A 14,251-nucleotide genomic window follows, 5' to 3' on the forward strand; every position below is an offset into this window, starting at 1 on the left:
AGTGATGTATATTTATGAATAGCATCAGTTTAACGTAGAGGGGTTAGGCTCAAAATCAATGTTGCCAAAAATGTGAAAATGTTTTATCTGCAGCTCCATTTTAACTCATCTCTAACTCTATAAAATAACACATGATGTTCTCCTGTGACTCTCTGGTGGGAACTGGTCGACAGGGCGTCTGGTGGAGCCGAGTGTCTGTGGCTCCTTTGCAGAACGGAGGTATTTGAAATTTGTGTCGAAACGGTTTCATATTTACTCGTCGTTCCTCACCGTGATTAGTTTTCCCTTTTAAAACAAATGTGTGTTGTAGTGTTTTTCCTCTTGCTGTGTACATAAAACACGACGCGTGCATGTTGACACTGAATTATCTCGCGCGCCGTCACTGTGGAGGTCTTGATTTTGCTCCGGCTCTGAGGTCGCAGCGTGAGCAGCATTTTCTCTCCTGGGGATTTCGCATCCAGCTACTCCAGCGTGTTCAGCCGTGGGCCTCCTTAATCATTAACCTGGACCTGGAGAGAAGGTCGCCTCACCGCTTCACCCGGTGTGACCGTCGCCACGGCAACGCCCGTTAACATTTTCAGACCGGGGCGGTGCACGGTCGCAGAGCTGTAACTGTGCTGCAAATACAGGAAACGACAGAAACATAGATGTTACACAGCATCTTTTTCTCAAATCAAAATATCGATACTTTCGATACTTCGGTCATTGGAGGTGATGTAGGAACACAGTGGAAAGTAACTAAACTATTGAGTCGTGGCAACACAACAAACCTAATGAAACACCTCAGGTTAAACCACAACACAGAATACGAGACATTTATGATGAGGACAGAAGAGGAGAGAACAGATTCACAATTAAGATGAAAGTTTTCATTTTATAGTAGTTCTTCATAGTAAACAATTTATTTTAATGGTCGTATTATTTTAGTGTTTGTGTCTCTGTCTGGTTTTTCTGTTGTTGTATTAGCTTGGCTACATAGTAAATGAGGCCACTACCTCAATATACTTCAGAGTTTAACATAAATAAATGAATGACTCTGATGTCTTGTATTCTTTATGAATCTATGATTTGAAATATACTTATGTTTTTAGGTTTATCAGACACATTAGTGTATTTACACAAAGTATCGGATTGGTATCGGCGATACCAGCCTGAATTTTACTTTTAGTATCGGATCGTAGAGGAAATCGGTGGTATCGAATATCAGTAGTAAAAAGTATCATAGCTGATCACATTTTGTCTGTTTTCACACACTTAAACCAACATGGCCGCCTGTAACCAATCAACACATTTTACAGAAAGATTCTTGTAAATATTATATGCGCAACTGAGTAAATTGAAAGTTATTTATAAATCTATTGACTGTTGACATGTGATAAACCTACACTTGACTCACACACTAATTTATATTAAATAATTAATAAGGGAGAACAAACCTTGGAGCAGGTCATGTGACCTGGATTTAACTAACTTCCTGGAATTAATGTGTGTGTAATGAGTAACTTGGCTGAAAGTGATTTCTAGGACACACATACAATTTGGTGTTTTCCATTTAAAATGTGATATATAAAAGAAATATCTGTCAATCAAAGCTAATTTTGAATAAGCTAATTTTATTACTGTATGTAATTAGATTGGTTGTTATTTAATAAAAGTGTTTGCACGTCCCAAGTACTTCTAAAGTGAATCATGTATTGAGCCATGTGGCTGATTGGTGAACATGTAGAATCTGAGACAAACTGTCTCCTTTCTCTCGTCAAACGAGGTGTAGTTGTTGTACCTCAGGCCGTAAACGTGTTCCATTTACGACAAAGCGTAACCGCTGGGTTTAGTTTCACATTAACGTAATGAAAGCTCTCGAAAAATCTCAAGAAGCACCAGAAAGCTCTTAATGACAAAGCACCTCCCACTTAGTCGACCGCACGGATCAATGCTGTAGCTCTGAAGAGTCGGAGGAAGAGATTACACCAATTTTAGACGGGGAGGTGTTTGCGCACACCTCCTGTTTGAGAAATGGATTTCCCCACTTTGCTGCTTTCACATCCAAATCCCTTCTTTCTTTTGTGTTTGCCTGAATTGTCCTGACATGTTGTTGTGAGTGATCTTTTCTAGAGGCCCAAAATGAAATGAATAGTTGTCGTCTTAAAAACAAAGGAATCAAAGGCACGCTACACAAAATATGTGTTTCTCCTACACTCTTATACAAACCTACTGTAGGTAGACGACACACAGACGGCCAATTAGGAAGCAGCTTTTTATCAGCCAGGGGAAAACCCTTAGACAAACTAAAAATAAATCTACAAAGACAGGGGAAGCTTTTTAAAAGGCTCGGTCCTGCACCAACGACTGGTTATCTGGTGTCCAGAGATGTAAACATGACGGCAGAGATAAGAGTGTGTGGTGGAGAACAGAAAGTTAGAGGGGAACACTGAGGAGAAGTCAAGATCGTTGGGAAAGAGAGGAGCAGAAATAAAGTACAGTGAGCTAGAGTTTGGGTTTTCTTAGCTAATCTGATGTGCGGTCCGTTGCTACATGCTCAAAAGACACCACAAAATTATACATAAATAAAATCTTTCAACAAGTATTTAATAACTCTGGTTAAACTTAGACAGACTTTAATGATCCACAAGGGAAATTACTTTGTCACGTAACTTTGTTGCAAATAAAAGCACTTAAAGCCACAAGAAAGATAACAAACAGATAAAATAAAATTAGAATAAATTAAAGTAAAATAAAAATGAGCAATGTTATCAACAAATGTACAAAATTAGCATTATGAAAATCTACAAAAGTAGTTGGCAAAATAGACACCAACCTACTGTCTGTAGCATAGACTGTATATAAATATGGACAACGTGTCTCCAGTCCCTCTCGTTGGACAAACTGGTGCCATTTTTCCAGGGATACGGCCGGCGCCATCTTGCAACTTTGGTGCTAGAGTCTGATTAGTACGTTCCATGGGCGGAGCCACGATATGAATGCCCCGCCCATACTTCCTCCAGACTCACTCACGTTTTGTTTAATTAATACTGTGCTCTGCGTCCACCACTTACAAGTTACAGTTACAATAGCTGGATTATACACTGTACTTGTTTTTAATTTTACCTTACCTCGGTTTATGGAGTGGTTGGCATGGCAACTGTTAGTCCCCCATTATGTCACATCCTCTTTATACGATGTCAAATAACTCACTAAAATGAAACTTGTCCAAAAAATTACACTTGAACATTCATCAAAATTATATTAACTACCTCAATTGACAGAAACCATCGTTGTAAAAAAAACATTATTTTTGTGTTTTAATTTGACCCAAGCCCCGCCCACTATTGTAGAGGAGGTGGAGCTTATGACCTATACTACAGCCTCCAGCCAGCAGGGGGAGCTCTACTTGCTTTGTCTTCACTTTTGAAGACCCGCCGTTCGTCTTTATACAGTTTATGATCCATTGCAGCAGGCTAGCATTGCTTCCAAAGTCACTGGCTAGCACGTCGGTGGCTAAAGAGTTATACTAAGAATATAACAAAATATTCATCTTGTATCTTTTAACTCGTAATTAAATAAATTTGCCTACCAAATCCAAGCACAAGGAGAAAAGGCGTATCTGTACTAATTATTGTTAGTCATTTAATAAAGTCTGGATAACTAGCTAACTAGCTTAATGTCTGCAGTCACGAGCTAGCATTAATTTGTAAGGTTTAGGTGCAACATTGGTTTAACTCCTCACATAGCACAACTGCATGAACTAGCACCTGTTGTATTTGGTGGCTGCGCAACATATTGTCTTATTGTACCTAAAGACACACAAAAAAAAAATAATAGTTTATTTGGCCAAGTAAATCATTGCCTTTCAAGGTGACCGCTCTCAGTTTCATCCACGGCCCACTCCCTCAGGAGCAGCAGGTGTCTGATGCCGAACAGACAGATGGCATTGTGGGAAATGTAGTGCTCTTTTATGCGTGCTAAAGCAGCTTGTAATGGCCCTGCCAGGAAGCATTAAAGGCCGCAGCCTGGACGCTGCTCTTTGCTCACAGGGTGAAACTGATTGAAATTCTGTTTCCCCCCGTGTCGCTGGCTTGGCGTCGGTCCACAGTGAAATACTGCAACCTATTTCACACTCTGCTGCTGATGAAACCGGAGAGCAAACACTCGGGGTGGCAGCAAACGTCCAAAAGGCAGCAGACGCCTCCATTGTCCATGTCCTCGTCGTCTAACTGGCTGGAGAATGCTCTGGAATTAGTCGTATGTATCATTTTTGGGGCGCTGTAATGGAAGTCTTTGTCACTTAGAAGTTAATTAGAAAGTAAAGTTTGGAATTTATTACAAACAACTATGTCTACATTTCATAAGCCCTTGCTAAAAGAAGGGCATTTTTTTTTTGCTTTGCAGGAGTTACGCACAAAAGTCTCCGAAGTCTCAGTCATGACTTATACAAAACGCACCCAGACTTGTAGAGTTTTTTGAGAAGCTGCTACACTTGAAGCTGTAATTGTTTACAAACAGTAGACGGGTCAATGAATGGTGCTCTAACAAACCTATTATCAGTCAGAGGCTCCAGTCTCAAGGTGTTGAAACTTCTTGGGGACAGACGTCTGTATTGTAAATCTATGTCAGATTAAATCTCAGTCCAACACCTCTGTTTAGAGAACTGTCTTCTCTGGATAAGATTTGGACGCAGTTGACTTCAAAGATTTGTTGGGGACAGAAGTTAAGACTGGACTGTAAAGAGAAGATTAGATCTCGCTGGTTGCTGGTTGCTATAGAAACAAGTCAACCAGGTTTCTGATGCATTTCACTAAACAGTTTCCTGTTTAAATTAGTGATGTGCAGATCGATACTGAAACATCGATACTTATGATACCAGAGTCTCAAATCAAAATATCGATACTTGCGATACTTGAGTCATTGGAGGTGATGTAGGAACACAGAGGAAAGTAGCTAAACTATTGAGTTGTGGCAACACAACAAACCTTGTGAAAAACCTCAGGTTAAACCACAACACAGAATACGAGACATTTATGATGAGGACAGAAGAGGAGAAAACAGTCACAATTAAGATGAAAGTTTTCATTTTATAGTAGTAGTTTTAGTGTCTGAAGCAGCATTTTCACATATAGTGTGTGATTGTGTCTCTGTTTGGTTTTTCTGTTGTGTTAGTTCGGCTGTATAGTAAATGACTTATATCAGATCCGATGGGTATCAGTGATACAGAAACGAAATTTACTCAGTGTCAGATCTGAAAGGAAAAGCGTGGTATGGAACATCACTAATTTAAACCTCAAACTTCCCTCCAGTCTCTTAGAACTGAAGAAGCTACGCAGATGATTGTCAACGCTTTGTTCCCACTACATTTTTCTGTCTTGTCCCATTACACAATAAATAAATAAAGGTATCCTGCTAATGGGATAAATTGTAGCTTGTAGACTGTAGCACACAAAACACAAAACTGCTGCAATCACATGTAGAAGCTATTTTCTGCCAAAATGTTGTTTTCCAACCAGATAATTCCCTTTCAGCTGTCAGCCTCCCCGTATATATTCCCTCTCTAGCTCGTATATTTGTGACGTTTTTCATGCCGTTTCGGAAGAATTTGTCCAAACGCTACACGAACGCCCCAAAGCCGCTGTAATGAAACTCTGGCTCTTTGTGAGCAGCGTTTCTGTGTTGCATGCCTCGGCTTTTAACAAGGTTTTAACGAGGCTAGGTCGGCTGGAAACTACTGTGATTGCCGTGTCTTTTCCCTCAGAGACGTAAACAAACTCAGCCGCTGGTGATTCTCCCTTTAATTACACCAAAACAGAAACATAATGAATATCCAGCAAACATGACGCACGCTCATGACAAATAGCTTCTCTCTGATATGTCCTCATTAGACACGGACTACATCCTGGGTGAAAAGAAATTGGGTTGCTGTGACAAAAAAAAAGAGTAAGCTGTAGGCAGCGAGCGTGTTCTGGGTAATTTATGTTGACTTTTCGGTTTTATTTGGATTCGTTTGGCAACACTTTGGTAGCCACAAACAAAAACAGTAAATAGGAATGATTTCTGCTGTGAATTGCAGGTAAATGTTGGTTTTCCGAGTCAATATTAGACATTTAAAGTGGGAAATGTTAGAGAAAACTGGTCTCTCCCCATTGGCTGTTGTTATTGCGTAAAGATTCAACCGTGACACTTCTGCTTGTCAACTAAAAATTTAAAAATGTCTTAAAGTTCCTGCATTGTGGGATGCACAAACAGGCTAAAAACACTAGTAACATAGCATGTGTATATATATATATAATTGTATTTCATTCATTGGTTAAAACAAAACGATTAAATATAAACACAAACGTTTGCAAATCTGAATGAAAGGGACCAGAAAGAAGAATAATCTGACATAATCTGCCCCCGATTTACAAAGAACTTTTTTACAAAGAATTAAAAACCAGCATAAGTGTCAAAATAATGATGATAATAAAATAAAATGAAATAAAATAGGTATTGACCAACGCTGACAGCGTTACACTACACAATGTCGTATCTAAAGAATCCTTTACCTCATGTAACATAGCAATTGTTTTTGATATTTTTACCTTTATATAATTTATGTGATTTCTAACAGAATACATTTAAGAGGTTTGGATGCGTGAACAAAATTATTACTATACAACAGAAACAGTTTTGGGCCAAGGATCGACCCCTGAGGTACTCCACCTTTAATATGACCTGATTCAGATTTTACATTATTTATCTGCACAAACTGCTCCCTATAATCCAACCTGAAACCTATTTATATGCATTTTGGATCTGGTGTCTAAGGCCTTTCTGAGGTCAACAAAGACCTTTTCTTGTTTGAGAATTTATGGGAGTCCGTAGACTTTAGAAATAAATGTAGAAGGTTAACTTGTTTTGGACCTAGTGCTACAATGTGAATCACCAACTGCAGCATCCTGTGTGCGTTTATCTGCTTTTCTAAATAATAATAACAATAATAATAATAATCAATCTGTTGTCCAGATATAGAAAATGGAGCAAAGCTGGGGTCTATAAGTGTAAAGTCCTGGACAGAGGTCTGTTGTCTATCTGCTGACATTAAGTTGCTCTTGATTCCTCTGAAACTGTTTCACTTTTGTGCGCTCGGTGCCCAGAGGCAGTTTTTTGTGGTTAGCTCCCAGGTGTGAATGTGTGCAGCTGTGTGACTGACGTTAAACTCGGAGCGTGCTCGGTCTTTCTTTTGTTTTTGACGAGGGGAGGTAATCGATGCCGCGCGTTGATCCCTGGAAGGCTCTGGAGCCTCCCGGTGATGAGCCAGCGTTGCTACGGTTACAGCATCCCATTCATTTGCTAGTTTTAAGTGGTGCTCCAGCACAAAGCTTCTTTAAAAAAAAAAAAATCTATGTTCCGCAGATGGACCCAGATTAGTTTTTTATGCTTTTATTTTGTAATGCTTATTTAAGTTCTGTGTTTTTGTACAAGAGAGCAAAAGTTACCCTGGTCAATTCTCTTGCATGTGCACATGTACTGGGCCACGAAGGCATTATTAGTCATACATGTTGCACTCAGCATTTGTAATATTTTATTAATGGCTGGAGCATTAGTGGTGCTGCTAGTTTATTTATGGAGGTAGACAATATCCAGGGAGTTGTAGTAGTTGTGCTTGAATGGATGAAATTTTATTTGAACACAGAATAAAATAAGAAAAACAACAATAATCACAAGATAACAAGGTAGTAAAACAACCCACCATGTTAACAACTTAACATTTTTATGTTCAGGAATAGGAAGAAGCCAATTAAACATATTAAATCCCACCCCCTCTGGATATGTTAACTCAATATATACTATAATTTATATATCTCTCTCTTGCTCTCTCTATAAACACACACACACACATATATGTATTTAACTTTAAAGTGACTTACAGCTATTTAACCCTCTTAAATGATAACCCCCATCTCAACCCTTAAAGAACTTTTGTATGTTATTCGGCTGCTTTGTACATTATTTGTGCTGTTTTTCTGTAATTATTTGTGCAGATATAAAATAATATATATACACTAGTAGAAGTAGCAGACCCAGTAGTAGCAGATGTATTGGATACGGTTTCCCTAAGACGTTCAAGTCAGTGGGTAGTGGATGTTGTGGGCTCTGGTTGCCGCGGTAACCTCCTTCCAAACTTCCCCAAGTCTTTCAGCTCAGCAGCAGCAGCAGCAGCTTCTAGAAAGCGCTCACTCCTCAGAAGAGCTTTTGTCCCCACGATTTTTTTATTTTTCAGTATTCACAGAACCTCGTAGCACCCTTGAATTCATACCGCTGGTTTTTGTTCATGTATTTTATAAATGCGTTGCCCTCCTGCTTGTCACCTGAATCCGCGTCACATGTTCGCAGGCGGGCGGACTCTCATTATAACGTAAATCTGGTTAGTGTTTGTGCATGTGGCAGGAAGCTAGGAAGCTGCGCGGCTAATACCTAACAATTATTTTCAAACCTGTCTGTTTGCGCCAGAGACACAGCGGCGGGTGTAACAGGATGCTGTACTCATGCCAGATCTCCTGTAGGTGGAAGAGAGTAAAATACGTCTGCCTCGTCTCCTCTCCCCGAGGAGCTCTGAAGCAGCTGGTTTAATGCATCAGCCTGTTCCCCTCCACCCTGGAGTTAACTCGCAATAACTGCGAGCGCTCGTTCCCCGCGGCTGACAAATGTAGCAGAAAAAAGACAAACCACAAGAGCTGATGTCTTACTCAGAAATCCAATCTCATGTTTGACTTTTTCTATAAAAGGACCAACACTATGTGGTGGATATCTGAAAATGTTAGCGTCCAGTGCCAGATTTAAACGGCTGGTTGATTTCTTGTATCTGTGGATAGTTTGGTTTTGATAGCAGTGAAAAATAAAAGTGAATTTTGTTTTGTAGAAACTACGTCTTGTAGTTTTCTTGAGATAACAAGTTAAAGTTATTGTGAGAGTCTTTGTTGTATTCCACGTTGGAGTCGAAGCTGAGAATGACGTCACACCGTAAGTTATTGGCGTTCCATTTGCAGAAGTCAGAAAACAAGATGGCCGCCTCCATGAAAGCTCTCGCCTCGTCCAAATATAACTTGGTAGAAACTTGGTGTGTTCAGTGTTGACATTATTTCAGTGCAGAGTGAAATTATCTTGATATTGACTAATATTATTACTATAATGCTAAACTAAATTTAGGCTATTTAAGCTACACAAATTGTAAATGTAACAAATAACTTGAACCAACATTTGATTTTTGTACTTATTTTTATACTTCTATAAAAATATTCAAAAGTTTTAATTGTTTAATTTAATTGTAGAAAAAAATACACCATTAATCACAGTTTGCCTTGATGGTGTTTGGCTCTGTTTTGGTTTTATCAGGCTACTGTTTTTAGCCGTTGTTAGCGCAACATGGTCTTGTAGTTCCCATATAACACATGAAAAACTTAAATTACACTAAAACAGCATTTCACCATATGTATGTGGAAAAAATACTGTCTATAATACTTGAATGCAACAAAAACTAATCAGTAGTGCAAATAAAGGGAAAATTACAGCACCTTCTAATTAGTGTTTACACACGGGGCGGCCATCTTGGAACCTCAACTCTTGGGTTAGTGACGATTCTACGACTTTCTGGGTAGAAAATCCAACTTGGGGGACGTTCCAGTGGGAAATTCTACTTCGACACTCAGAAATCCCGACTTTTGTGTACCAATGGAACGCACCACTAGACATGAAGTTGTAAGCATGGTAGCGACTAGCATTGTAGCATCACCTGCTAATGAGTTTGTTGTTTTTGTGTTTCTCTGCTCACAGGTTGCCTGTTTGAGAACGAGCTGTGTTCACCGTACGAGATCTGTGTCAACGGTAAGTTGCGCATACATTTTAAAAGATCTGCACCTTTATCTGATAACTGTGCTAATCTTCAGACTCTGCGAACTCTTCAGGGACCAGTCATTTGTTGGTTCATTGTAGACCATTGTAGGCGTATCAACATCTCTGCAGGCTTCAGGTCAAACAGAGAGATAACAGAAAACTACAGTGTGTTGTGTAACGTCATTAAACTTGTGAGCACTCTGTCAGGAGATGCAGGGTGTGTTTGTTCCAAATTAATTAGCTCGCTCACTCCCTGTCCGTGCTGTGTCCATTTGAAATGTAATATTATCCTGACAAAGGAGCAGAAGGGAGGTAAAAGACAAAGCACATGTCTAGTGCAGCACCACTTTCTTGCCGTCCCAAACAAATGGGCCTAAAAACTGAAGTGAATGCACATCCAGCCAATCAAGTCAGTCTCCATAGACTGTGACAATGTATTTGAGAGTAGAAATTAACACATTTACAACTTATTTCTGCATTAAAACTGTACAGGGGAGAATATTTATAGAACTTGACTGATTTTTATCGGTTTCAGTATATTTTGAGGCTGATTTTTTTTCTTTTACAGGTAGTTTCTCCATTCATGACAGGAAATGGGGAAACTCTGCTTATGATACAATATAAAGTATGTTTGTCCCAGACACATAACATGAAGATCTATTTTGCACATTTAATTGGTGCACACTCTGTTTGTTTGGGCAGTAAATACAATTTATGACTTTGCCTCTGTTCCTCGGTAGATTATGAGAAACCTCTCAGCCGGAGGCTAGTGTTTCCTCTAGGAGTGAGTGGTATAGACCCCTTCACAGTTTGTAAACAGTGTGGTGTTTTTTGAAGGGCGGGGCTTAGCTGGAGGCAAAACATCTCAAAGACTGTAGCCTGTAAACACCGGTTAGTATATTCTACAAAATCCCTTCAACAGTCCATTGAAATATACAAATACACTCACTCTCTGAGACCGTGAGCGTTATTTTAAAAAGTTGCCTCTAACTGATGGGACTATATTCACTGACTACTATACTCCCACCCACTGGATGGATGATTTGACCAAAGGACACAGAGGGGACAAAGTCTGGTCTGTCTTTATCAAGTGACGTCTCCAACAAAGATATTACAAGAAGTAAGTGGAACCACTGTGGAGGGTAATGTAGTAAATGAAACTTCTGCTTGGACATCCCTGAAACACACAACTAATGTTGAGTTAGCTAACAGTTAGCATTAGCATTAACCTGTAACAAGAATCCCCCAAATAATGATTAACTAGGGTGACCAGATGTCCCCTTTTTGAGACCTAAAAACAGGTCAGACTTCAAACTTGTCTGCGTCTTTGTTCTACTATAACCTCAGACATGTTTACATTGAATTTGTGTTGCGTTTCTCTGTGTGTGTCCTCCACTGAAGGGTCCTCTTTTTCACAAACTGAAATCTAGTCACCCTAGATTAATTTAACGTAATTTTAGTCACAATTTATTCCAACCCATAACGTTATGCAGGCTGAAACTGATGATGCATTGCATATTGATCTTACCTTATAACAAGTGTGTGCTGCAAACGCGAGTGTTGTTGATGATTGTCTCACCTCAGTCCTTTCTTTTAATTCGTTCAGCCATCGTTGTCTACGACTGGCAGTGGCTGGTTTGTTATAAAACTAAGAGTTTTTTTGCTTTTGCGACTTTGGCCCCAAATATATAACAATAGGACATTTTCATGGTTGATAGTGACAGTGTTCACCTCCAGCTTCCCTCTGTTTTACCTCCAGCTAATGTTGTGATGTCACAGTGACGTAGGCCATTGAAGGAGTCTATATATATGACTTTTGGATATATCCTGGTGTATTTGATTACACAGTGTTCGTAAACGCTGCACCGTGAGAACATTTTTAATGCAGGGCTTCTTAAGACATATGGTGCGACTATGTCACCGGTAGAGACGGAAAGGTCCAAAAATGTAGCGGCAGAACAAGAATACTACGAAAACATGGAGAATTATGAATTATTTTACAGTATTTACTCATCATGACAGTAAAGTAGTCCACCCTTAGTCATTCCACTCCATTGATTCCTCTCTAAACCAACAGAAAATGTTGTGAACATGTGATATACATTTTTTGGCCACACCGCCCAGCCCTAGCCTTTGGCGTGAAGGATGTTATACCATTGAGCAGTTGGTTGGTTTCCCAACAGCACTGGTCTTGAACTTTTTCCTGGAACCTTCACCTGTTTCTTCACTGGACTTTCAAACTGGGACATGAAGCAGGAGATGTGAAATGATTCAGCGGCAGGGTTTCGCTGAGTCATGTGAGGCGACTGCTGGATCTCTCAGGGGAAAATAAAGCTACGGCGGCTGCACCTCCAGCCATTGTTCTCGTCCGCCGTGCGTCTGACCTGCCTCAATAGCTGCTGTCAAGCTGCCCCTCGCAGACAATGCCAGCCTGTTGTGTAGGTGATTGGCAGCTCACGCTCTATCAGGCCACACCAGCAGCTCTGATTGCCTGAGCCGACCATATTCTCCTGGCAGGAATAAAACGGCGAGTAAGCTCGGTATTGTTTCGCTGAGGACATTCTCTCTTGCTCCCTTTCTACATTTCAACAACAAAGGGAGAGTGTGACAACTGAAATAATATCTCAATACCCCGAGGAATCAGGGTTCACCTTATTCCCAAACAGCTTAAAGATATCGGAGTCATTCCAACAGACTGATGTTCGCTACCATTGATTTCCTTTCCGATCCGATACGGAGTAAAATTCAGGCTAGGTATCGGTGATGCTGGTTTCTCTCTGGTTGGAATAAACCCATTCTTTCTGAGCACGTTTGCTCCACGTGGGTTCAGCATCAGCTGAGGAGTTTCCACCGTCACATCTGAGTGAGACACTCCTCATTGTTTACTTTATATCAGTGGTTTTGTACCAACGTTACATTTATGTGGTATTTTAGGCGTGGTGCCAATGCGTCATCTGATAATTCTTCGTTGCTCTGGCCTATCTCTAAATATAAGGAGCAGCTTGTTTGCATTATGATAAGTTATTGAACTGGATTGTAGGTTATCGCTGCATTATGTCACATTGGTATTAGAAATGGATGTCGCTACTGATTTGTTCTGAGTGTGTTTGAATATTTTGATGGGACACAGAACAGTTTAAAAAATAATTAGAACAAAGTAGATTTTTTCTTTTTAATTTCTCTACATCACTCCGATGGTAGTTTGAAAGCACAAATATAATGATGATTTATTGTTAGTGCATAACCTTTTAGTCTCTCTTTCTGATAAGTGTTTTTCCTGGATGTGATGAATCTTATTTGCTCAGCAGTGCTGTGCAGAGGAAGCACCGAGGTTATCTAATATTTTCAGACGGAAGGCTGGCGAAGTGCAGAAAGTGGAATAAGCCTCATGCTGTGCTTTTGTTTTCATCTACAGGGTTGTCTTTTCTTTGGTTATTATCTTCAGTTAGAAGATTGTAAAAAAAGGAAACAAGAGCTCCAGTCACAGCCACTATGGTATTTAGTAGATACAGTATGTTAGACAAGGAAGGAACATTTTCCTTTTTTTTAAAAAAAATAAATGTCATCACAACATTTATTATTACATTGGTTGTAGCAACTACTAGGCCTACTCAGCTAGCGAAAAGGGATCACAAAAAGGCATAGACCAATCTTTAAAGGTAAAGACATAAACTGTAGTTTAAAAATGGCCAAATGCCCACACAAAGTGCCCACACAAAATATTTACACCTTTAAGTAATGATATATAATGAACTATACAAATTCTCACCATAGCAGCATTGTTATTAATGGAGAAATTAGCTATAGAGACTGAAACAGGTTTTTGTACCAGGCTGGAAATATGTTTATTTGCATTGTATAGTTAGACGTTTTAACACGGACGTCTGCGAGGATCGATTAACTTTTGGAGCCGGCTTCAAGTGGACATTTGAGGAACTGCAGTTTTGTGTAATGTGCAAACTCATTTTAGTTTAGGGGCCACATACCGCCCTATTGTAATAAGTCCAATTATGAAAATGTTTGAACTATCCTTTTAAAAAACATTTATGAGCAACCCTAAGAAAAGTAAGTGCAATTTGGGCACACTTCGTCCTACTGTTTTAGTTTTAGGTGTCGTGTTCTGTCTGCTACTAAAACTTTGGACCAAGTAGGAATATTTTATTGGAAAAATTGCCAGATTAAATCCTCTGGGGTCCCATTTTTGCCTGTGGGCCGTACACAAAACAAATAATACCCAATACAAAGAAAAGTTAAAGCAGATAAGCCTTTAATATTTAGTTCAGTCTCTCGGGCTTTTGCATTGATGTTATTTGTTATCCACAATATAAGAACAACAATATAAACAAATGAGAAAAATACTGCAAGTCACAGAAAAATGTGTGTCTGAACA

At 39.5% G+C, this 14,251-nt stretch overlaps 1 protein-coding gene across 1 annotated transcript in view; it reads left to right on the forward strand.

Annotated features, from left to right (window-relative positions):
- Nucleotides 1–14,251, forward strand: part of LOC125010894 (receptor-type tyrosine-protein phosphatase N2-like) — a 206,381-nt gene that overhangs the window by 5,638 nt on the left and 186,492 nt on the right. Inside the window, exon 2 of the mRNA XM_047589809.1 lies at nucleotides 9,802–9,852. Within this exon, the coding sequence (XP_047445765.1) occupies nucleotides 9,802–9,852 (51 nt within the window). The remainder of the gene's footprint in view (nucleotides 1–9,801; nucleotides 9,853–14,251) is intronic.

This window comes from Mugil cephalus, chromosome 7, assembly GCF_022458985.1.
Source record: "Mugil cephalus isolate CIBA_MC_2020 chromosome 7, CIBA_Mcephalus_1.1, whole genome shotgun sequence".
NCBI classification, from domain to species: Eukaryota; Metazoa; Chordata; class Actinopteri; order Mugiliformes; family Mugilidae; genus Mugil; species Mugil cephalus.